The 24770-nt window shown below is 35.4% G+C and overlaps 1 protein-coding gene across 11 annotated transcripts in view; it reads right to left on the bottom strand.

Moving 5' to 3' along the window:
• The window catches only part of EMSY (EMSY transcriptional repressor, BRCA2 interacting), an 88108-nt gene that overhangs the window by 12661 nt on the left and 50677 nt on the right, over nucleotides 1–24770 (bottom strand). For 8 of the 11 annotated variants that reach the window (XM_025894226.2, XM_025894229.2, XM_025894227.2 and 5 more), the window contains 8 exons: nucleotides 23676–23825; nucleotides 20722–20892; nucleotides 14299–14435; nucleotides 11706–11879; nucleotides 9838–10036; nucleotides 3461–3625; nucleotides 1612–1767; nucleotides 535–576 (listed from right to left, as the gene is read on the bottom strand). In XM_025894226.2, the coding sequence (XP_025750011.1) occupies nucleotides 535–576; nucleotides 1612–1767; nucleotides 3461–3625; nucleotides 9838–10036; nucleotides 11706–11879; nucleotides 14299–14435; nucleotides 20722–20892; nucleotides 23676–23825 (1194 nt within the window). The remainder of the gene's footprint in view (nucleotides 1–534; nucleotides 577–1611; nucleotides 1768–3460; nucleotides 3626–9837; nucleotides 10037–11705; nucleotides 11880–14298; nucleotides 14436–20721; nucleotides 20893–23675; nucleotides 23826–24770) is intronic. The other 3 variants (XM_025894231.2, XM_025894236.2, XM_025894234.2) reach the window with 2 other exon arrangements.

Below are 24770 nucleotides of genomic sequence, written 5' to 3'. Positions count from 1 at the left end.
ATTAAATTTTTTATTAAGAAAGGAAGTGGATTTAATAGAAGATCAATTAAAATCATTTAAGAATAATCCTCATTCAAGATACTGTAAATCCGTTCATAGTAATTCCCCAGGGTGCAGTAAAGTCAGAGAAAACTAACACCTACTGTAGGATAATACAAGAGATCAGGTCCAGGAAGCTGGATCTGAAGTCAAAGAAAATGCTTAATGTGGCTTAGGATATGATAGGGAGGAGATAATGGAAGGAAGTCAGAGAGTGAACGTTTGGAAAACAGCTGAAGTGACGTTAACTGGGCCATATCAATAGCACAAAACAGTCACTTATTTCTTTAAAAGCTCTTTATTTTTTCCAATGTCAAACTGCTCATTTCTGAGAAAAGAATCCCACTATCCTGTGAAAGGAAAGTCTGCTTTTCACTGAGCGGAGCTTACCTTTCCTCTACCAGATCAGAGTAGAGCGCATCCATTTAAGTGGTTCCCCCCCAAACAATAATATTTTACCTTCAGTTATACTACAAATGGATGCACACCACTTACCTAGAAGGGGAAAAGCAACCTCTGTCCCCTCATCAGTGCGTTCTGAAAAGGATAAGTAAGGGAAGAAATCATAGGTCTTTTCCTCTATTTAACATTTGACAATCTAGTCTATCCCCAGAGGTTAATACTGATTGCCCCAACATACTGCCCTCTGCTTTATTTAGCTTTCTGCTAAAGATCTCTAAAGAAAGATGCTAGATGGCTTTCCATAGTCTCTAACTAGATTTTCCCCTCTGGCAATTTTAACCCATTAATCTTTAAAAATATCTCTTAAAATGATACCAAAGAATTCCTTTTCTGCTTTGGTATTTTTTACATCCTTTAAATATTTATAACTTCATATTCTCTTTTAATCACTGCTTAAGAAAACTTAAGACAGGTGTTCTTGACATACTGCCTCATAAGTCATTTCTCCTAACCCCTAATTACTCGTATTACTATCCTCTGAACTATTTCAAATCTCAAGGTAATGAAGTGTCCAAACCAGAAAGCAGTATTCCAGGTGTGGTCTCACCAGACTATGAGAGAAAGAATCTATTACCCTTCCTGCTCCACTTTTCTCTCTATGCCATCCAAAAATCTCATTAGTGTTTTACTGCCAGACCACATTTTAAACAAATACCTAATTTGCTTTCCACCAGAACTCCTAAGTATTTACATGGATTTCAGGTTTTCCACATTTTTTTTCTTTATGTTAAAAAAGTATTGGGTTTTATACCTTCTTTCTCTCTTGACCCACCTCCCCTCCCCCAAAACTAAAAAAACTCAGATGCATCAAAATACTTATTCTTATATAAAAGGTATTTTATCCTCTCTATAACTGTCACCCTGTATTCACAGACATCATATATGGCCAACTTGCAATTCTTTATTATTTGCAATTTGCAATAACCAATTGATTTTTTTCCCCCTCATCATTAAAGATAGGGTAAGTCCCAAGGACAATGTGAATTTGCTCTCAGAGCAAACTGGAAAAGATCTAGAAATATAAACCTATATTCTCCCCCAAAGAACCATCCCATCAAATCCAGAAAGGTAGCTTTCCTACCTTAATACTACTTTTTAAAGGACACCTACCAGTAGTGATGTATTCAGCAACTAGTTCTGACTCTACCACAGCAATGGATGGACTCTCAGGAGAATGTCTCTTTTCCTGGGTCATCTGAATAGGCACTGCCATCTGACTCAAGTCAATAGTGGGTTGTCTTGGTTTAGATTCCAATTTTTCCTTTACTGCATAAAAAAGTTGGGGGAAAAGTTAACTTTTATTACAAACAAGTATCAAAACCAGAGTTGTCCATGGGAATAATGAGCCAGACCTCTGTGGTGCCACACTGGCCATGACTAAGGAGACAGTGAATTGAAAAGAAAAAAGCAGACTGCTATGTATGGTTGTAGAATGCACAATTTGTGCAACCATACCAAGCAGCCTAGCAAGAAGAACTCATACGCATACAGACTAAAATTCCCCCCTACTATGACTAGGCCAAACAATCTGTTTCCCTTGTACACACTCCTCTTAGAACATTTCCTTTACCCTTCTTCAAGGTAGTCCCTGGTATCCTCGAGTTCAACCTGAAAACAAAGGGTGAATAAGCAGTATACACCATGATTTGCTCTAGGGCATATCTACCCAGAATAGCACAATACAATGACCGGTTTAGTTTGATCTATTAAAAATTCAAGATAATCTCCAAAGAAATCTACCAAGTCTTCAACGACTCTTAAAGAATAAAAATTTTCAGTGTTAAGAAAAAAACAACCTCTCTGTTCTACAAAAATGTTTTATGGAATGGTCTAAAAACAAGAATGGGTTCCATGGATAAATATACTTTCTATCTTATCACTTTTTCTAAAAAAATCTACTCATTCGGTTTCCACCCTCTATAAGATATTAATGGAAATGGCTGAGTATGTCAAAGACAAGGAGCTGAGGCAGTGCCTAAGGCCAAAAACAACACCAATAGAAAGATTAACCAAAGATATTAAATCCTAGTATTCTTTGGCTAAAGTGGATGTTACAACAAATAGTTACCAGTAATTAAGTCCACTGAAAGATCATTCAGATCATTCCTACGAAGTATAATATGACAAAATCAAACTAATCATTTAAACAAAGAAAGCAAAACAAAACTAAAATAATATCACAGTCACCCCACAAGTAGAGAGGACACTGAATTAGGAATCAAAAGACATGGAGTCTCACTCTGACACTAGCCAATTGGGTAAACTCTCTGGATCTCAGTTTATTTACGCATAAAATGAAAGGGCTGGATGAGATCATTGCTAAGGTCCCTTAAGTACCCTAACAATCTTTGACTTATTGTGTAACAGAGGAAAGTCAGTATAACTGACACAGGTTTTGCCTAGAGTTTACTGAAGATATTTAAGCAACCAGAAATACTGACAGGATCTTGTTAAATGAGGATGGCTTTGCACAGAAGCTCAAGTGGTTAAATTATACAATGAAATATAAAGATAAAACAAATTAGAATGCTAGCAAGGGCCATTAATGGTGTTTCATGTCCACAAAACTGCCCACCAATATCAAGGAGGATGGCAGGGGCCCTGCAGTTTGCCTCCTACTATTCTTATATACAACTTATACTGCATCTATCCTCGTGCTTAGAAATGATAGAAACTACTGCCTTCTGGTGACAAGAGGCTACAGGATTGCCCCTTTAAGCAGGAGACAGAAAAGAAAGAGTTCTGTCTTTTTTTCTCCCTGACTAGTCTATCCTTCAGTACTCCTGGGCACATCTTATTGAACTGACAAGTAAACAGACTGCGGCAATGATTATAGACCAGTCCAGAGGGGGGAAATGTGCTCAAATAATAACAAAGAAAATATAACAGTGGTAGTATTTTAGCACAACCCATCTCTAGAGAAAACATGCTTCATTCCATTGAGCATGTGAATTCATACCTGTTGTCTGTTGGAGTTCTAACAGAGCTTTGATTGTTGAAGTAGCTGATTGTGATTCACTGGATACATCCTGATAAATTATGGTGGGGCTAGTCTCCATTGCAATCTCATGTTCTGACCAATCCTGACGCCGGGAAGCAATTACATGAACTACAGGCTGGGAATCTGTTTTATATTAGTTAAAAAAAAAAAACCCTATAAACAAAGTTTCTCTTAAAAAAAAAACAATTTGTTTTTTTTTTTAATCTTTGTATTTACTGTAAACTTCATGCTTTATCTCCCCAAGAAGACTGTAAGCCCCCAGAGGGCATAATATCTTTTGTGTCTGTATTTACTTACTCATTCACTTGTATACACTGATTCAACAAACTAGGCACCTATATGCAGGAGTCTATATTGGCATTGAGGATATAAAGGAGCTTACGGAATAACAAAGGATGCTCAAGAAGCACACAATCTGGTTGGGGAGACAGACATGTAAAAAGACAAATTACAATTCAATGTGATAATTGCTATAATAAATAAGTGTGCATTTGTGTAAGTAGATGCATGCTTGTGTATAATAAGAACAAAATGCTGTAGGAAGTCTTTTTTCCCCCAATGCACCTGAAAATGTGTTCTGTATTACAACCTGAGCATCCAGTCAACACTTACTGGATGGCTGAAATACTGAAAAGAAATCCTGTCCACCAACAACAAGAATGGATAGATGATCCAGAAGCAGGATGATAAAAACAGGACATATATAACATTTGGAGTTCAGTCTTAGGTTACAGCCCCAGCTCTATCAATTACTTGCAAGTTGAGTCTTTGAGTTTTAGTGTCATTATTTCTAAAATGGCAATGATAAAATTACCTCTCTACCTCACAGATTTCTGAGGATATAATGAAATAATATATGTATAAAAGAGCTCCATAAACTATGAAGGACAGTAGAAATGTTATTGTTGTTGTGTCCTAAAAGTTCTTGATTCTGAGACTCTTCATTAGTTTCAAAAATGAATTACAGCCCTAAATCAAGGCTAGTTATATTTATGTTATGAAGTTAGGCATGTAAATACTAAATGTGCATCAAAACAAGCAAGAAATTTTTGAGTTTCCATTTACAGAATAGGCAGGTTGGACGAGACTATTAAGTTCCTAAACTCCTTTGTCAGGATACCACACAGGACAAAAATTATGTTGGATTCCCACTCCCAAGTTTAAATTACAATGGAGGAGACACAAAATAAACATACATATAGCTTTGTGCTCTTGGGTAAAATCAAATGACTAGGGCAAACAAGACAAATACATGGAAAGAAAAAGACTGCTTTGATTTGGATTAGTCAGTGAAAGCATTACAGAAGAATGAAAAGAATTCATGTAGCCCCCCAAAAAACAAGAATAAATCCAACATAAAAGTTCAACGTTCTTTGAACCTTATATTTTTGAAAACCACAAAGTTGTCCAAAAAGGTTGGGGAGGTGAAATGACTCTTTAAAAAAACAAACAAACAAACAAAAAAACAGCCTTGCCAAAGAAAACAAACTGATATACAATAGAATTCTACATTATTGTATATTCCATATACAATGGAATTTTTAAATTACCATTAACAAACTGTATCCCCTGTTCCCCAAATACTGGGTAGAATACATGCCACACCAGGGATGTATAATTTCCATTAAACTTCTCCCCAAATTCTAGAAGATTGTGGGACACTATACTGCAATACCAAATGTCATGTGATGCATATTACAGTTTTTCTTCACTTGTTATAAGCAGACAAATAGAACTTACACTTAAGAAAACTAATTTTATTAGGAAATAATTCTTTTTATAAAACCTAAGTTCTCACATTTAAGAAATTCTCCCAGTGATGTAAGTACCCTTTTGGGTAGGTGAGAGGACCCATACACAAAGAATGACTGCAACCCAATTCTGTAATATTCATTGAATATCCAGAAGAAAACAAGGATTGCATTTGCAGAGAGATAAAGTAGAAAAAGACTAAAAAAAGAAAACAAATTTCCACAGGGGAGCACCTATCAGACATCACCCCAAATAACATCATTCTGTAGGGGCTAGAAATTCTTCATTCTTTCTGCCCATACTCAGAGAGTGGCTGCTCATCACACGGTATCACTGCAGCAACCCCAAGAGCTGTGACAAAGAATGTGAGTGTGAACCTACATGCAAAAACCAATCCTTGAGTGATTTTCCTCTTTACTTTGGCTTTTATGCTTAGACCAGATAAATCTATTGCCTATTAAGTCTGATACTGAGGTCAGGATGCAATGACTGAGACATCAGAAGCCTGATCTCAAAGTACCATTTGATTATGAAGTGTATATGCCTCCAGATTTCCCCATCTGTCTTGAGGATGGTGGCCTTCTAACCCTCAGATATCTTTCCCCACAGATCACTTAACAAATATTTACTGGACGTCTACTACATGTTAGATACCAGAAATACACACTGTACTGTTATAAGCAAAGGCAGATCAGGCATCTCTATGGAAGAATGTCTCCTGTGACTTTACCATAAAAGGCCCATATCACACTTTCATAGTATAGTTAAGACCTCTCAGCTAGCAGGGATCTAAAAGTTCATTTAATGCTATCACCAATCCTATGCTAAAATCTTCACAATATCCCCACCAATCCAGGAACTGCAACACCAGAGAACTCACTACTTTGTAAGATAGTTTCCTTCCATTTCTGCAGTTATGACAACTAGAAAAGTTTCTTATATGGAATGGAAACAGGGCTTTCTGTGACTTCTACCCAATGGTTCTAGTTTCCATCCACATTTCCACAAAGACCCACTCTTTTCCCTCTTCCATGTCACAGTCCTCAAGAAAAACTGACAGCTCCCAATGTCCCCAACCCAATCCTCCTCTTCTCCATAATAAGTGTCCTGTTTCTACCAACCCTTTCTCACATAAAATGACTCCCAGATGCCTTATTCATCTAAACCACCCCTTCTAAACTAAACCCAAGATGTCTATGTCCCTTCTATAATGTAATATGTACATTCCCTCTGAAGTATTGTCATAAAGCCTAAGGTCTTCATGGTATTTAACTGCCTAGACAGCATCACTCAAAATATTTCAGAGAACATTAGTTCCTCAAGATGTTCTGCAAAAGGTTCTATGGTCAAAAAAGTTGGGGAGCATTTTACATTACATACTCCACTCTTCATCTTTCACAATATATACTAACACATAATAGCTCTGAAAAGTTCTGCAATAAGTATGTTTTACTTAACTTGGATTCATTCCCCACCCTCACTATGATCTACCAAAATCATAAAGCTTCTGGAAAAATCATCCCAGAAACCAATTTGTGGCCTCCTTAAAGCAATGTCTTTACAGGATGCATTTTTGTATCTGCCTCATACCTTGTTCCATCTTAAATCCCTACCCTTGGTTTTGTCTCCTTGCTCTCTTCCATTTCACTTCACATAATCTTATATTCTACCTAATCCACCTTAAACCTACTGGAAATAAACTAAATATAAATAAAGAAATCTTTAATATTTCTCTCTTTTTTAAAAATCTTGGGGTGCCTGGCTGGCTCAGTTGGTGGAACATGTGACTCTTGATCTTAGGGTTGTGAGTTTGAGCCCCATGTTGGGTATAGAGATTACTTAAAAATAAAATCTTAAAAAAAAAAAAATCACAGAGTTCTTTTTAACTCTTCTTGAAAGTTTTTTTGTAAGTCTGAAATTACATTAAAAGAAAAAGTTACCAAAGGTGGGGGAGGGGCAAAAACTACAAAAGAAATAGAAAGGAAAAATGAACTGCTATGTAGTGCTTACATTCCCAATAGGTATGACCCTCATATACTTTGAAAGCCAGCATGATCTTAGATTGACCAAAATCTTTATCCCTTTCTCTTTAAATCATAGCATATGTATCACCAGTCATTGTGAGAATGCACTAAGGAGCTATACAAAGATATGGGGGATGGGGGAAAATGCAGATTATAGAAACTGGCTTTATAATCTAGATACACATATTCTGAATTGTTATCTTTTTCTGTATTACAGAATACCTTTTTTTTTTAAGATTTTATTTATTTATTTGACAGAGAGAGAGAGAGACACAGCGAGAGAGGGAACACAAGTAGGGGGAGTGGGAGAGGGAGAAGCAGGCTTCCTGCGGAGCAGCGAGCCCGATGCGGGGCTCAATCCCAGGACCCTGGGACCATGACCTGAGCCGAAGGCAGACGCTTAACAAGTGAGCCACCCAGGCGCCCCTGTATTACAGAATATTTTTAAAATAAATAATATGTAATGATACAGGACAAATAAATAAAAATAGATGAAGCCATGTATAATAAGAGATTGAAAAGCAGAAAACCTTACACTCAATGACTTCCAAAAATAGCCAAACTTTTGTCCCATTCTTAGAATGAAAACTTAAGACTGCCTAATGAAATGGCATGTTTGGGAAGTAATGATTGGCTTACAGCTCCCTTAGGAAAAGACTAGCAATTTCAAAAGATAACCTGAGATTATGGATATAAAAACATCTACTATTCATGTCTCCCTTTTAGCACCAACTCATAAGCTAAACATTTTACCCATCCTCTATAAAAATATTTCTCAAGGGAAAAAATGGCATGTATTATTCAAGGAACCAGAAACTTTAAAATAGAGGAAAATGCAGCTGATGTACTGAAGTAAGAATGGAATCTTTAGATATCAAATCATTAAGAAATAAAGATCATATGAAATAGAGAATAAGCATCACGCCACTATAACCAATACAAAGACTGATTCATAATCAATATAGAATGATAAACTGAATCTTCTCAGTAAACTGATCTAGAAAATATTACTATCATGATAATATGCTGAAGAAAACTATCCATTCTCTAAAATGAGTGTCAGTTACTGTTTGTTTAAATCAACATTTTTGGGACACCTGAGTGGCTAAGTCAGTTGGGCATCTGCCTTCGGCTTGGGTCATGATCCCAGGATCCTGGGATCGAGTCCCGTGTTGGACTCTTTGCTCAGCGGGGAGCCTGCTTCTCCCTGTGCCTCCGTCTGCCACTGCCCCTGCTTGTGATTGCTCTCTCTCTCTCTCTCTCTCTCTCTCTCACAAATAAATAAATAAAATCTTTAAAAAAAATTTTTTTATTTACTTTTAATTGATAAGTTTTCAAAGACCACTTCAAATGCTATCTCCTTCATGAAGCTTTCTTATTCTCTCCTCACCGGAGTGTGAATTTTTAGCCTTTGGCAGTTTTGTTACTAATAAACTTATACTGAAGTTGTACGTGTATTTTTTAATCCCCTACTCTAGATTTTTACAAGAACTATATTTTACTCAACATTTACATGGGCCTACCACAATACTTAATATATAGTATAAATAAATGTCAAATTCAATTAATGGGCTAATCAGCAATTTGAACCATATAAGCAATCTGAACTTCCCACTAATCTGGAAAGACTCTGCTAAACAATTAGAATAATAAAAGTGCACCAGATGAATAATCTGCATTAGAAAAGTGAAGATGCTCAGAAAGCACTCCAGAGAAAATAATGGGGAGGTGAGGAGAAGGAATGGAGTGGGTGAGGAATGATTAGGGGAAGATAAAAAGCTTTGCTTATTAGATGCATCAGAGCATATAAGCAAGCTTAGGCATAAATATACCTAGCATCTGACGATAAGGGCGGTCAAGGTAACTGACAGACATGAGTACTAGATTTGTAGGTCTCTAAGCTTATGATCAAGAATTTATTTCAAGAGACTTCCTAGACGAACAACATAATTAAAACAGCACTGAGGATAAAGAGCTTCCCTACTATGGAGTCTGGATTCATAGCTCCTTCCTTATAATTAGGACAATCATATTATATCACCTAAATTGGGATACCTTTGCGATGAGAGTGAAAAAGAATGCTATTAATAATTATGGTAGAACAGACATAAACCAGGACTTGTCCTCTGCAAACTGCAATGTTTGGTCACTCTACTTATAGCCCACATATGGCCCACCTCTGGCCACCCTGATTCTCAAGGTTCAACAGTAACCATTCAAAAGATACATTCACTTTAATGCCCACTTCTCCTACTTACCCAAAAGGAAACAAGAAGAACCACAGCACTATTCAAGTTTGGTAACCCCTACCTGCCAAAATCACCATCTACAGTTTACCAATTATTTGATGAACATATGCCATGCAGGAAAGAACGGTAAAGTCTTACCAAAAACAAAACTTCAGCTCACCGATTACATATCAAACAAAGGAAAATAAAATCAAAAGAATCGACAAATCAAAGCATACATGTTTGTTTGAAACCCCTAGATTCAACTATTTTGGAACGGGAGCACTATGTCAGAAGTAATTACATAAATCAGAAGTAAAATGGATCTTACCTTGGGAACTTTGGGAGGACTCTGTAGAAGAGGAACTACTATCTGTATAACTCTGTGGGTCTTCTTTTCCCTCTTGAATAGATGAATTACCAGCTTCTGCCACCCTAGATGCTTGCTGTAATGTTTCTGTGACCAGCTGCCTTGTTTGTTCACTAACAACTGTGGCTTGAAATGTCACTGGTTTGGGTTTAATAAGAACCTAGAAGAGAATCGGAAATATACCCAGTTTAAATTTTAGAGCACTATTTAAAATGCTAAACTTCTAGTCATGAATAATATCTTCCTGACATGGGAAGCTGCATTCTGTACATTTCTTATGCTTTGGGCACAACATTGTTCATTAAAGACTAATTCAATCTATGAACAAATTAGAGTCAAGCCACATACATTTTAAGTGGTATGTGCCAGACTGCAACAGCCATATTTTGACAAGAGGCTCTCCCCATTTTTTCTTGCCTATAATGACTTCAGAAGTCATTTTACAGGCTGTAGGCTATATAGTAGAATGACAGCCACATGCTACAGACTGCAGAACAGAAAGACACAAGAAGCCTGGACTCCCAATGCTACAAGAATAGTCCAGAATTTCCTCCCTCTGAACATTCATTAACATAATAAAATAATTAACTTACTATTAACATAATAAAAATACAACCCTAATTTTTGTAAGCCACTGTTCTTCAGGTTTCTTTTCATTAGCAACCAAATGAAATTCCTAAGACACCTGTACAAAGTAAACATGGTTGGGACCTAAGTCATCTTTGAAAAATCCCCCGAGAAACACTGACTTAGACAACTGTTATTAGAAGCAACATGAAACATGTGGCAGATCAACTCCTGGCAGAGGTCAAAACCACACACATTAAAATAAGTGAAATGGGAGAAAGATTTCAAACTGAACCATTCCACTTCAAGATTTGAACTCTAGGAGTTGACTTCATTTGGGTGCCTAGAATATAAAAATGTTAACTGCCCACATTTACTTTTTTATTTCTCCCATATGTAAGATTCGAAACCTTTTCAGACTCTAAAGTCACCCATTTCCAAGAATTCAAGAATGAAAACATGGGTTATACTATGATGCAGATGATGGAGCAAAGGAGAATTGTTACCAGTTGAAACTTAAAGGCAATTTGGACTTATTTCTAATCACAAAACTTATTTGTTTGATGTGTAAACTATTTTGCTATGATTCTGAGGGAACTGATTCTAAAGGTAAATTCTTAAAGGTAAATTAAAACCTTTTATAAGAATTCTAGGATAACATTTCTCAATCAAAGCTGACATTACTTCCTTTGATATTCTCACAAAAACAGTTAAAGTAGGTACTTTATAAAATAAATAGTAGTCTAACAACATAAGATTAAATCCTGGGCCTCAATTTTCTAGGCAAATTTCCAGAAAAATTCCCTTATCTTCTATTGCTTGAAAATGAACAGATATCTAGCTTCTCCATCATTTAGGTTTCAAGTAAAACAAATTTTTTATAAGTATACAAAGTGCTTTCAAAGGCCATATTAGCTTACAAAAAATACTTTTTTCTGAGAGATTCTAAATAACTACCACTCTCCCTCAAGCATCTACTTCCCAAGGAACAATATATGCCTTCAGCAAATTTTACTCCGAGGGTTCGTTTCCCCAATCTTTGCTCATGATATGGCGCAAATATTTAGGTATCAAAAAAAAAAAAAAGTACTAAAGAGAGAAACACGGGTTTTGAAGACAGATAATTATGCACATTTGGTCATAACTTTTAACAATTTGATTTTTTAAAGATTACTGATCTTCTCATTCAAATTTCCAACGTGGAATTTTAGTAATTTGAAATATACCAGAGCCAAGAAAAACCACCATATCTTATAGCATACCTGTGTTTTCCCTTGTTGCCCATAAACAATTTTTGTTGGGATGATTTTAGCTGCTGGCTGAACTGTGGAACCTATTCCTTTTGGTTGAGTTACAATCATTTTGGTGATGGGTCTTGTAGCAGTGATAATAGCTGGCTTTGCTCCTGTTGGCACCGTCTGAATAGTCTTTTCTCCCTAAATTAAAGTCAGTGAATATATGAGGTTTATATGTATTTCAATGCCAAAAACTGAAAAATCCTTTTACTGAAAAATCACAGTGAGGTTTTACAAGGATGATGGGGAAAGGACTGTAAATTAAATAGCAAAGTACAATGTTTCCAGGTGATCAAAAATGCTAGACTTAGTTGAGATAGTCCTAAAAGTCATCTGCCCAACTTTCTGTCCAAAGAAGGCATTATCTCCTGACAAGTGAATTTAAAAAATTATCTCACATAAGAATATTTACTACACCGTCACATTCATAGAATACATACATTAAAATAGTCAGGAAATTAAAAAAGAATATATACTAAAATGTTAACAATAGCTATCTCAAAAGAGTTGGGATTATAGGTCTCCCCCCAACATTACCTTTATTTTCTAATTTACCCCAAATAGACATTTATGTAATAAAAAATTACCGTGCATTATACCAATAACTAAATGTATACATACAAATAAACTAAGCTCCCCAAATACAAAATTATAAGGACACATAGCAATGTCTATGTGAAAATGCATGCACAAGAGATGAAATCAGCAGATATTAACAAACGTTCTGAGGTTATATGGGAAAATACAAAAAACAAACAGGGCATTTCCCACATTTTATTATTAGTATGTTACTAATATCACTTTAGTTTATTAACTAGATAGCTTAAGCTCATTAACTTTTCACCATTTTTATACTTTTGTCTGCTTTATTCTCAAGTACCTTCTGTCATTTATAGTCAATACTTGAGCTTACTCAAATTCAAAAACGGTGATTTTACTAAATTTTAATTTTTAAAAGTTAAAATCCATAAAACTGAAAAGAAAAATTTTCACCTAATTAGTTTTTAACTATTAGTCAACATCATCTAAAATGTGTGGCCATCCAAACTTAGCAGACAGTAAAAACAAAGCACCCAGCTGAGCTGGCAGAAGGTAATCACTCTGTGAATTTAGAGCTAAACAGGTTACAAAAATCCCAAGTTTAACTATTTGCTGTAAGGGAGATTGTTATCTAAGGGAGATATGAAATGTCTGTCACTCATGTTATTACTTATTTTAATACAAACACACCCTTCACAGCAGCAGCTTTGGAAGGAGCTCTAGTTCATTTGCCAAGAGCCACTAGTTTGCAAGTAAGCATGCCTATCTATCAAATAGCTTAATGGGCCCTGTCCAAGTATAATGACCCATTCAAAGCCTATCAAAACCAACTAGCAGGCTATTTTTTGAAGAAGCTCTTCTGATGTATGTGTGTAGACATGCCCAGGTAACCAAGCTGTTGAGTACAGATGCATATACATATGTGTAGTCTTATGCTCTGATCTAATTGTTTTCCTAGTACTTCCTGAGTCCAATTATTGCTGGTAGGTATACCTAGCAGCTAGGATTCACACACAACTCTTCAATATATGTGACCACAGGACTCTGGGTACATGGCATCCCCTCTTACATATCAAATTCTATGAAACTGTAAACCAGACTGTAAAAGCGTTCTGAAAAGTGGAATTCTACTCCCAGGCTTTATTTTGGCTTACCATGTGAACTCAGGCTATGTTTTGCTACATGATGAAAAGATCTAATGCCAACATTATGAAGATTACGATACCTAGGAAGCTACTAGAGATCTACTACAATGAAGTACGACATTTTTTTTCTAGCAAAGTAGGGACATTACCAAGCCTAAATAGTTAAGTACCAAGAGTAACAATAATAAGAGAAAAACCACTTATTGAGGACTTCCTATGTGTCAGACACTGTTTTAAGCACTTTTAAAACAGCTACCAGTTACTGAACAAACACACTAGTAAAGATCACCATCCCCAACTTATAAATGAGGAAATTAAGGATGACAGAAGTTGAGTAAATTTGCCAAGGTCAAACAACTACGATACTAAGAGACAAAACCCAGATATGTCTAACTCCAAACCTCTGCACGACTGCCTTCACAACTATCAATGAAGCGGTTATTTTTTTTTTTTTTACTAGCTCAAAGAGGTAAAAATGAAAGTAAATCCCCGTCAATTAATTTTCTTCACCCCAAATATTTCTCTTTGCCCAGCCTAGGCCAAACTAGCCTCGTGTCTACTGGCCAGAGGCAGGAATAAAACTGTCCTCTAACAGAGGTCCCACTGTAGTTAAGCCAGTGGAATCCTCCATCTGGACTAAGCTAAGCATCTAAATCATGGTCATAAGCAACTTAGCGATGAGCAACATGTTTTAGAAATTACTGTGAAAAATGGCATCAGTTGGTGGTGTTTTAACAGTTATTACATCACAGTAGCGGTAAATCAAACCATACAGGCCATTGTGGGGTTCTGAAGTCCTTAGGCAAATATTTGTATAGCTGGTCTTTAAAATCCTCAGTGGATTCACTGAATCTGCAGTATAAGCTCTTACTTACTCCAGCATTTAGCAATGTTGTGACAACGTTTTTGCCCGGGAGGCCTTGAATGGTCGTTCCTTTTCCTGTTGTCTTTTGCACAACAATCACATTGGGCTTGGAAGTCATTGGGATTGTAGTGATTTTGGTAGTCGTTCCTTAGAGAAGGGGGGAGAAAAGGAGGCCTGAGTTAAGGACTAGTGATATTTGGTTATTTCTGTTTATGCTGTATATAATTAATACATGTAGTTAATGTCATCCCAAGATGACATGAAGGTTGTCACAAGGATGAAAATGAAGGCTTGGAACAGTAAGTAGAAGTTGTCCTAGAATGAGAGAATATTAAGAATTGACTTTTACAGCAGTCATCTTCTTGGAATTTGAAAACTTGCAAACCAAAATCAGAATCTAAAAATATCACTATCAGTTTCCCCATCAATATTCCTCCCCTGACTAGTTAATTGAAACAAATAAAAATCTGCATTCCACAACAAATGCTTCCCCAAACCCAGTATTATATTTATTTGACTAGTGTGGTGGGAAAATTCTTCAAAAAAGAACATTAAAAATAGGTAAATACTTATCAAAATTAATATAACATTAGGCTCTAGAGAAAATTTATGAAAATAAGCCATTTATGTTTATGTGATTAAAAAAAAACACTCATAGACCAAGGCACAGATTAAACACATGCTCTTGCAATCTGCAGCACTCTGAAGAGTCTGAGGATGAAACTCCAATTTATATATTTATATAAATAAATTTATATTTTCAACAATTAAGATCTACTTGGTAGATCTACATCTGCTGATCTAAACATACTATCATGTTCTCTTCCCCACAACCTGCTTCTCTTATGCCTATCAAATTTGTACCCTATATTCTTTTGACTGTTGCAGTTAGAAATCCTAGTGCAAATCTTGCCTTGTGAAAGCCCCTTGAACTCCAAAGGATCTTTTTGCATCCCTAATTCCTCAGTGCTTAGCACATACTGTACGGCAATTACTCAGGAATAGTTGTTCAGTGAAGATGTGAACAAACTCAATTTGTCACCAACATATGTCTTCTTTCAAAATGTTATCAATGTCAACTCATCTCTTTTGGCTTCTCATATTTTCTCCCTATTTCAAGTTTCTCTATCATACAAATAGCTCTCATGCTCCCGTTATATCAAATATCCTTTAAAAACCAGTTTGACCCACAAAGTGAAATTGGTCAAAAACCTTTCCAGGGTAACTGGTTGACTCAGTCAGTAGAGCATGTAACTCTTGGGGTTGTAAATTTGAGCCCTATTCTGGAGGTAGAGATTACGTTAAAATAAAACAAAAAAAAAAACCTTCCTAATCCCTATTTTATCTAGATAGTTCTAACTTTCCCTCTTAGGTGTCACAATCCTACATGACCTGACCCTTAATCTACCAATTTGATCTTATTTGTTCCTATTCCATAATATACACAACAAGCTCTAATAATAAGTAATAACTCTAATAATAAGTCTAATAAGTAACTTCTTCTATTAAGTAACTTCTTCACTATGGCTTCCTCTTATCTGTCACATAGAGCCCAAATTCCTCTTAGGTTTCCAGGTTCTGCCAGACTTTAATTTTCAGGATCATCCAATATGTACCTCTCCTTCAGTGTGTTGGTTTCCACATTGGTCCTTGAGCATATGAGTCCCAATGCTACTTCTATGCCTGTGATTTCCTCTGCCCATGAAAACAGGCAAGTCATACTTTTCTTCTCTAGGCTTGCGTATCATTTATCAAATGACTAAGCACAGAACAGGTACTCATTTAAAAACACGACCAATTAATATATTCCCAAGAAGAAAAATTAAACAAAATTTTATTCTTTTCTACTAGAGAAACAGCATTCCTGACTAGAGTTTTAGAAATAAGGTTACACGAAGAATAAGAATATTCTAGTCAATTTTTGGCAATCTTATTACGTTATGTATCTTTATACTTGCCATCATCTAATGTCTTGTCAGTCCAAGGTAACACAGGTTACATAAAAATGCACTTTTATCCACACACCAGCTTCACAAATGTTTTTCCCTTTATCTGTAGTTTTTGAATAGTAAGCTGTTAAGAGCCACAAAGACCACACTGGCCATTATTCATATGTATCAACTTCAACTCTTAATTAACTTTAATGCCTCATACATGATTGATTATGATGAAACCTTCAATAATACAGCCTCACTAAATACTTGGTTAGTAAAAGTGTTTTCAGAAAGTAAGCATTAATGGGCGCCTGGGTGGCTCAGTCATTAAGCGTCTGCCTTCGGCTCAGGTCATGACGCAGGGTCCTGGGATCCAGCCCCACATCGGGCTCTTTGCTCAGCGAGAAGCCTGCTTCTCCCTCTCCCACTCCCCCTGCTTGTGTTCCCTCTCTCGCTGTGTCTCTGTCAAATAAATAAATAAAATCTTAAAAAAAAAAAAAGTAAGCATTAAAAATTATCTCAAGGAAATGTTAACTAAGCTTTAACCAAAGCACAAGGACCACTTTTTTGAAAAACTTTCTTAACAAGTGAATTATATTTGTATACAAGTCGTTGTCTAATCCTTTCCATTACAGGGATCTGTCAATTTATTAAACAGTTGCAAATCAAGTTCACCACTTAGCAAAATGAAGGGTGGCTGGGGAGAAGTTAGAAAACAGAAGAAAAAGGCATAACATAAGGAAAAGTACAGTGTCATATTAAAACAGAATAGTTTATGACTAGAATTATCAAGCTATGAAAGTCTAAAATTCCAGTGAGCATGTTTCTTTCAGTTGATAACTATGTTGTATCAGTGAAACAAGTGTTATTCATTTTTTTAAAAAAGATCTTCCTCTAGGGGTGCCTAGGTGGCTCAGTCATTTGAGCATCAGACTGTTGGTTTCGGTTAGCTCGTGATCTCAGGGTGGTGAGATCAAGCCCCCAGTTGAGCCCCGCCTGATTGGGCTTTGTGCTCTATGGGGAGTCCGCTAGAGATTCTCTCTCCCTCCCTCTCCTTCTGCCCCACTGCCCACTTATGCGCATGCCCACTCTTTCTCTCTCTAAAATAAATGAATCTTTAAAAAAATAAAAATAAAAATAAAGGTCTTCCTCTACACTTTCACAATAGTCAGTCTACAGTTCTCATGCTATAACAGAATGTATAAAAGTTCATTTGTTTGGCATTCTTTAGGGCAGAGAATGCATCCATGTACATCCCTATGTATCACAGCACCCAGCTAAAGATCCGGCTCATAGGCTATCAGAAAACCCACTATATATACAGTCTTCAATTATAAAGAGTTGACACAATGGGTGCAAATTAACTGTAAGTCACATTTGGATCATGGCCTATGATATTGGATGCATTCCAGGGATTTTTATTTAAAAATAAGATTCCTGTAAAAATGTGAGCATTATGGTAGGATGGCTTAAAGAAACTAATTTATTGGCCCAGATTTTACTATTCAGAGATTTTTTTTTTTACATCACCCTAACAATTTGGTCTTTTGGATAATGTTTTATGCTGCTTTGCTCAAAGAATGAGCAAATGAATGAACGAATGGAAAAGATATATAAACACTAGCTCCTTGCCTGAACATTGTACTAAGGATCAAGAAAATCAAAATCAAGTCTGGCCACTGTCACAGGTTCTCATGATGTCCTTTGAGTGAAGAAGATAATGAGTTCATCTCTGAAGGATCCAATCTTCTGCATAAAATAGGCATGGTTCCTTAACCAACCCTCAACAAAGTTCACAAAAAAATTTACATATCTGATAGGTTCTCTATATATACACATATATGTAAATATCTGATTCTAAGGAGTTAAATAACTGCAAAAATAGTCATGCCTTCCATTTAGTTACTTATTCTAATGAAAAGAAAAAGCTGACCTTTCTAAAAAGCACTTTGGAAGCATGACTGCTTTCTAGAGAAAAGAAAGTAAGAACTTCACATAATAATTTATGTATAATGGGGTGCCTGAGTGGCTGAGTCAGTTAAGTGGCTGCCTTTGGCTCAGGTCATGTTCCTGGAGTCCTGGGACTGAGCCCTGCATCAGGCTCCCTGCTCAGTGGAGAGCCTGCTTCTCCCTCTGCCTGCTGCTCGCCCTGCTTGTGTTCTCCTTCTCTCTCACTCTCGCTCTATCTCAATAAATAAAATCTTTAAAAAAATAATTTATGTATAATGATGTTTATCACAGGATTATTTATAATGACAAAAAAAATTGGAAGCAACCTAAAACGTTCAACAATGAGAAAATGGCTAAATTATGGTGCATCATATAAGAAAATATTGTGTAACCATTAAGTGGGGGCAGAGGAGGTGTCAAGATACATTTAAAAGAATAGGAAAATAAGATTATTCTGTGAAAAAAGGGTAAAAGCTGATTATATTAGATCTCAATGTAATTTTAAAAATACACACACATACACTTATAACCAAAAAAATGAACAGAAAAAGAAATGAACAGAAATATACACACTTAAATCTTAACATATTTCTCTGGATGGTAAAAAATTACATTTTAATTTTCTTTGTATCTTTCTGTATTTTCCAAATTACCCACAATAAGGGGGAAAGTATCATTTTTCTTTTTAAAGCCTTCGATTCTTACAGCTAGACGTCTGGGTATCTTTTAAGAAAAGCATTTCATTTTTGTTCGTGGAATAGGGAAGTCGGGTAGGCACAAACTCTAGAATCCAGCATCTAATTATGGATTATCCAAATTCATCCAACTAGGCTTACCAGTTCACTGTGAATAGATAACCAGGGACTGAAAACTGCTAATAAACTAACCTGTAATCCCACTACCACAAAATAAAAAAAAACATTATAAAATAAGAAAACTGTCTTTATAAAGAATATTGATATGTAACGTAAGGATCAGTTTAGAGCAGTCAGAAATGAGAGATTCCTTAAAATAAAAGTGTCAGTGAAGCAGGAGTAGACACAAAACAAGCTCTATGCAATGAATAGCACTGTTTCAACTTTGTGCCAAGTACATCCTATTGTACTAGAAAAGTTTAAGAACTCTTCTCATGTATACCCAATAATACTTGAAAAAGCAGCTAACCATGAGTTGTTTTGTATTTACATACAAAGGTGGATAAAATGTATACATGTAGAGGGTATATATCTCTGCTTCTAGGAAAATACGCTTGCTTACTATAGTGCTCTAACCTGATACAAAGCAGCTAAATCATAAAGAAGGCCTGAAAACAGTGGCCTCATGACATCTAGACATTCCTTCAAGCTATAAGGTTATTATGAATTCATATATAAGTAAAGAAAAACCATTATGGTGATAAAAAGCTACATACCAATGAAGAATGATCACTTTTTGAAAAATGTTTGAGAATGTGCTCTATACCATTAAGATACTGTCAGGTAATAAATCAAAATTTGAGTTTTCACTGAGTTATTTAAAAAATCCTCTTAAAGCTAGAGTATGATGATTCTTTCCTTACTGGTTTCACCCTCCTCAGTTTGGCAAACATTGGATTTTCTCACTTACACTTAAAAAGAGAGCCAATATTAGCAGCTTTAAATACAGTGCTTTATGCCAACACCATGCCCTGCTTTGTTTTTTTATTCCGAGTTATTAGCAACATCATATATTGCCAGGAACTTCAATCCCTTCACTTCAAAATGTCAGAACAACTCACCTGGGGCATACAGAATATGGCTAGTCTACAAAAATAGTAGATAGTTAAAGTCCACAGGGCTTGCTTGATGAGAGATTATTTACATAATTTTAATTAAAAACCAATAACGAAAACAGATGCTATGTTAACATTCCACTTCGGAGTCCATAGTCCAAATACTGCAGGAATTAATGAGCTGATAAAAACCAGGTAAAGTCCCAAAATACCAATAAATATTAGCTTTCACTGAGTAAAATATTTCTTAAAAGTAAACAATCAATATAATGGTGAAAAGAAAATAAAGATACTCAAATATTTTTATTTTTAATAAGCTAAAAGTGACATTAGTAAATGAAATTATGAGATACGGTCCCTCAAAGATGAATAAATCCTAGTTCTTTCTTCCTCTATCTAGCTTGTGTGGCCTTAGATAGGTCAGTTTCAACTCTCTAGACTTAAATCTGTCTGTACCTGTTAACTGTGGGTGATACCAACTATTCAGATTTAACCATTCTGAAAGGACTGACAAATGGGAGAATACTTAGTAAATGAAAAATCTCTATACAAATGTAAATCATAGTATTTCCATTCTGATTAAAAACAACTAATGTTCTATTTTAAAACTGTCAAAAACTTAATGTGTGAAAATTTAATAGCAGAAATAAAAAACTAGACTTAATCACTAAACATCAGACTAAAAACAAAGCTCCAGATTTCTAAGCAGAAAACAGATCTAACAGAATCCTTCAACAGTGAAATGTTTTTTCCTCTTTACTGGTTACCTATAGCTTTAACGTATTTCAGATATACCTACCAGAAACTATATTACTGCTAATTATCTTGCCCCCCAGGGTAGCTAATGACTTGGGTACTACTGTGATGATGCTACCACTGGTAGTTTTCACATAGGTTGCAGCTCCAGGGGTTGCAGCCATCCGACCTATGGACGGGCTCACTGTTGGGCGGGTATAGGTTGCCTGTGTGCCTATAAAAAGGGAAAAGCCAAAAGAAAAACTTGTCATTACTTATAGAAGAATGACAATTTACACAGTTTAGCTATAATTCAATGTAATCTACATTGCTTCAACTTGAAAATGGAATTTCAAGGTGTCAAGACATTAAGTAACAATTTATAGACAATTTTCAATGCACATAGCAAGAACTACAGCCAAGTTAATTTGGATTAATTTTACACATAAAATTTTGTGATGTGTTGCATCAAATTACCAACCTCAAGAAAAAGTATAACTATGTTTCTTTCTTCCACTACCCTTCTTCCACTAGTTCTATGCCAAAAGAAACTTAAATTTAATCATCTTTCCTGCCAGAGCATTTTAGAAATTTCTGTTACTGATTTTAAGGTTTCTACATCTGTTTTATGCAGTCACAGTGCCAAACCCAATGTCAGCATTCAGCAAATAAGGTAGTATTGTTTGCTTAAAATTTTATAAACTTACACTATTTTGTACTCTGCTACTCTCTAAATATATTTCCATCTTTTAAAGAATTATTCCATCATTTTACTAGAGATTAAAGTTGAAGCTGCCAAGAGTTGCCAGGAATATTTCTTTTGACCGAAAAAGTTCACTATTTACATATTTCCTCAACTCTAACTGACCCATTAGAATATTTTTCTTCATGTCTCTCAAAGGATTTTGCACTCTTCCCCACTATTCCAAAGACTTTTTTCTTTTCCCAAACAAGAATTAAATACTAACCAGATGAGCCTGTTATAGTTTCCTACAAGTCCAGTAACTCAGAAATACTATTCCTACACTAGGAACTATTAGTCTGGGGAAGAAAGAAGATGACTAAGATAATACCTTCTTTGACAGGAAAGCATTTTTTCATAATAATTAGAATGGGCATCGTGATAACCATTTTCAACAACTCCCTCCCTGCAAAAATGCTTTTATCAAGATATTTAAAAATTTTTAAATACAATCACAACCCAAAAAAAGGAGGAGGGGAAGAACATTAGGTAGAATTAATTTAAATCAGTTACAAACATACATTTGACTCCCCCTCAAAAAATCTAGTGCAGAGGGGGCACCTGGGTGGCTCAGATGGTTAAATGTCTGCTTTCGGCTCAGGTCATGATCCCAGGGTCCGGGGATCGAGCCCCACATTGGGCTCCTGACTCAGTGGGGAGCCTGCTTCTCCCTCTCCCTCTGCCTCTCCCCCACTCATGCTTGCTCTCTCTCTCTCTCTCTCTGTATCTCTGTGTCTCAAATGAATAAATAAAATCTTAAAAAAAAATCTAGTGCAAAGTAAACATGCTACAAACATAATGTGAACCAGCTAAATTTTAACAAAAAATTTTCCACTTAAGCTTTTGTTTTAAAAAAAGAAACACCTTTTCTAACAGAGATACACAGGCACAGACAGACACATTATTATTTTTTACCATCTTTCCCTAAGGTAAAGAATCATATATAAATAACACTATTATTTTGTACCAAATGGAAAACAGTTTGGGGCGGGGGGGGAGGGGCAGGGAGGGTGGAGTATGATAAATTTAATGCAAGAATAGCGTGTTTTTAAAGCACAGGTTTTGCAGAAACAGCAAGTAGAATGGTGGTTGGCAGGGACTGCGGGAAGGTGGTAATGGAGAGTTATTGTTTAATGTGCAGAGTTTCAGTTTGGGAAGATGAAAAGGTTCTGAAGCCTGATGGTGATGATGGTTATAAAATAACATGAATGCACTGAATGTCAATGAACTATACACTTAAAATGGTAAATTTCATGTTCTATTTTACCACAATTAAAAAGAAAAAAAAGAGAGTCAAACAGATGGGGGTTCAAATCCCAGATCTTCCTTTTATTGGCTGCATGACTTTGGGCAAGTTGCTTAACATCAGTCTCTGTTTTGCTGCTAAGAATAGAGATATTAAAGCCTAAGGGAGATTAAGTGTATAGACCTTTACATCCTGGCCAATAAATGATAGCTTTATAAACTTGAGACAGGTATCATTTTACACTATTTACATTCTATCATTTAAGTACTGGCCCTTCACAAAAAATCTGGTAAGAGTTATATAAATTTAAAATAGTAGTAGTAGCTAATTCTTACATTAATTAATAATAATAGCTATTGAGCACTCTGCTGGGGACTGTACATACCTGATTTCCTCTAATACTTATAATAACCTTATGGTACAGGTATTGTTATCCCATTTAAACAGACAAGGGAAAAGACTTACAGGGATTAGTAACCTGCTCAAGGACACAAAGGGTGGTACTATTTAAAATGTTCTACACTGTCACTTCCTTGGGCATAGCCTGGTTGTTCTCATATATGGGCAAAATGGCATCCTGTGCTTCTCTAAGTCTGAGTAATGCTTACTACACCGCAATGTAATATAGACTTTCAACCTCCTAAGAGTGCAATCCTTCTGGGCCGGGAGAGTATGTTTTCAGTTCCTCAACAAATCCTGACTAAACACCTACTTCCAGACCAGCTCTACATATATATGGTGAATAAAACAAAGACAGTCCCTTATCATGGAGCTTATGGTCTAGTAAGGTGAACTACAATAAATCAACAAACAAGAAGTGAAGAAATTAGAAACTGTAGTTATGTGCTATAAAGTAAAAGAACAGAAGACCATGATAATAAAAGAAAGCTAATTTTAGTTGGGGGGGGAAGGCTCTTAAAGAACTGTCTCATTAATCTCTATATCCCTAGTGTCAAGCACTACGTTGATACCAAGAAATTACTCAATGACTATATGATGAATGAATGGACTGATGCTCGAGAAAACTTACCAGTAGGAGTGGTTACCAGTTTAGTTGTCATAATGGCACCATTACTGCTAACCACCATAATAGGGGAATTGCTACTGGTGGGCAGAGTTGCTGTCACTGGTTTGGGTAAGATTTTACTTGGTTGAACTTGTTGTGTGATGATTTTAACACCTTTGAAAGAAGAAAGAGAAATCTCAATACAGATTATTTTGAAAAACACTTTCCTTATACCAACCCAAGAGGGCAGTAGTTACACATTTTTGCTCAGTCTTGCCTAAAGAGAAGCTTTTTCAAAATGATGAAATTCTCAATTTTCATTCCTTAAATTCCTCTTTCCTGATTTCTCTCATTCAATAAAATAATTAAGATATTACAGAAACTATTAACAATTTCTTTAAAAGAACATTTTTTCTTTTGTCTAAGATCACGTCAAATAAGAGCTTTCAAACCAAATTAGTGTAACGATGCGGATTTTTTTTACATTTTTCAAAATTTTTATTTAAATGTTAATTGTTACATTGACTTTCCAAATGTAAAATATCCATTTAAAAGAAATCTCTCAAAAAAAGTAAAATAAAAAATAAAATGAATCTCTCATGCTAACTATAAATTTAAGTACTAGTAATTGTTAACTGAGGAAGGAAATTATTGGTAACACTTTCCCCCCCCCCACTAACTTACCTGAAAAAATCCATGGGATGGAGTATATTGTCATAGACAACTAAAAATTATATTACTTTTTAGATAGTGATTTAGGTTGAGATATTAGGAAGCAAATACATCTATTTATTTAACAACCTTAAATAATTTTAAATTTCTTGTAGGCCAACTAATTAGTTAAAATTATGATCATCACCTAGACATAATTGGGCAAATTATTATCTCTATAACTCAGTTTTCTCATCCATAAAATAAAGATACTATCAGTATATACATTCTTGGGTTGTTATAAAGATTAAATAAATCAAAATTGTAAAGTACCTAATACATAGCAAGAATTCACTAAAGTATTATTACTGTAGAGATAAAGAAATTCTGATTATAATAAATCATAACCAGTGAAGTTGTAGGGAAAACATTTTTTCCAGTATTATCTCATTAGTGAATTACAATAAT

Source organism: Callorhinus ursinus, unplaced genomic scaffold (assembly GCF_003265705.2).
Source record: "Callorhinus ursinus isolate GAN/ISIS: 27379988/994484 unplaced genomic scaffold, GSC_fseal_2.0 scaffold35, whole genome shotgun sequence".
Lineage (NCBI taxonomy): Eukaryota > Metazoa > Chordata > Mammalia > Carnivora > Otariidae > Callorhinus > Callorhinus ursinus.
Note: the sequence above shows the minus strand (reverse complement) of the source record. Positions and strands in the feature narration are given on the sequence as shown.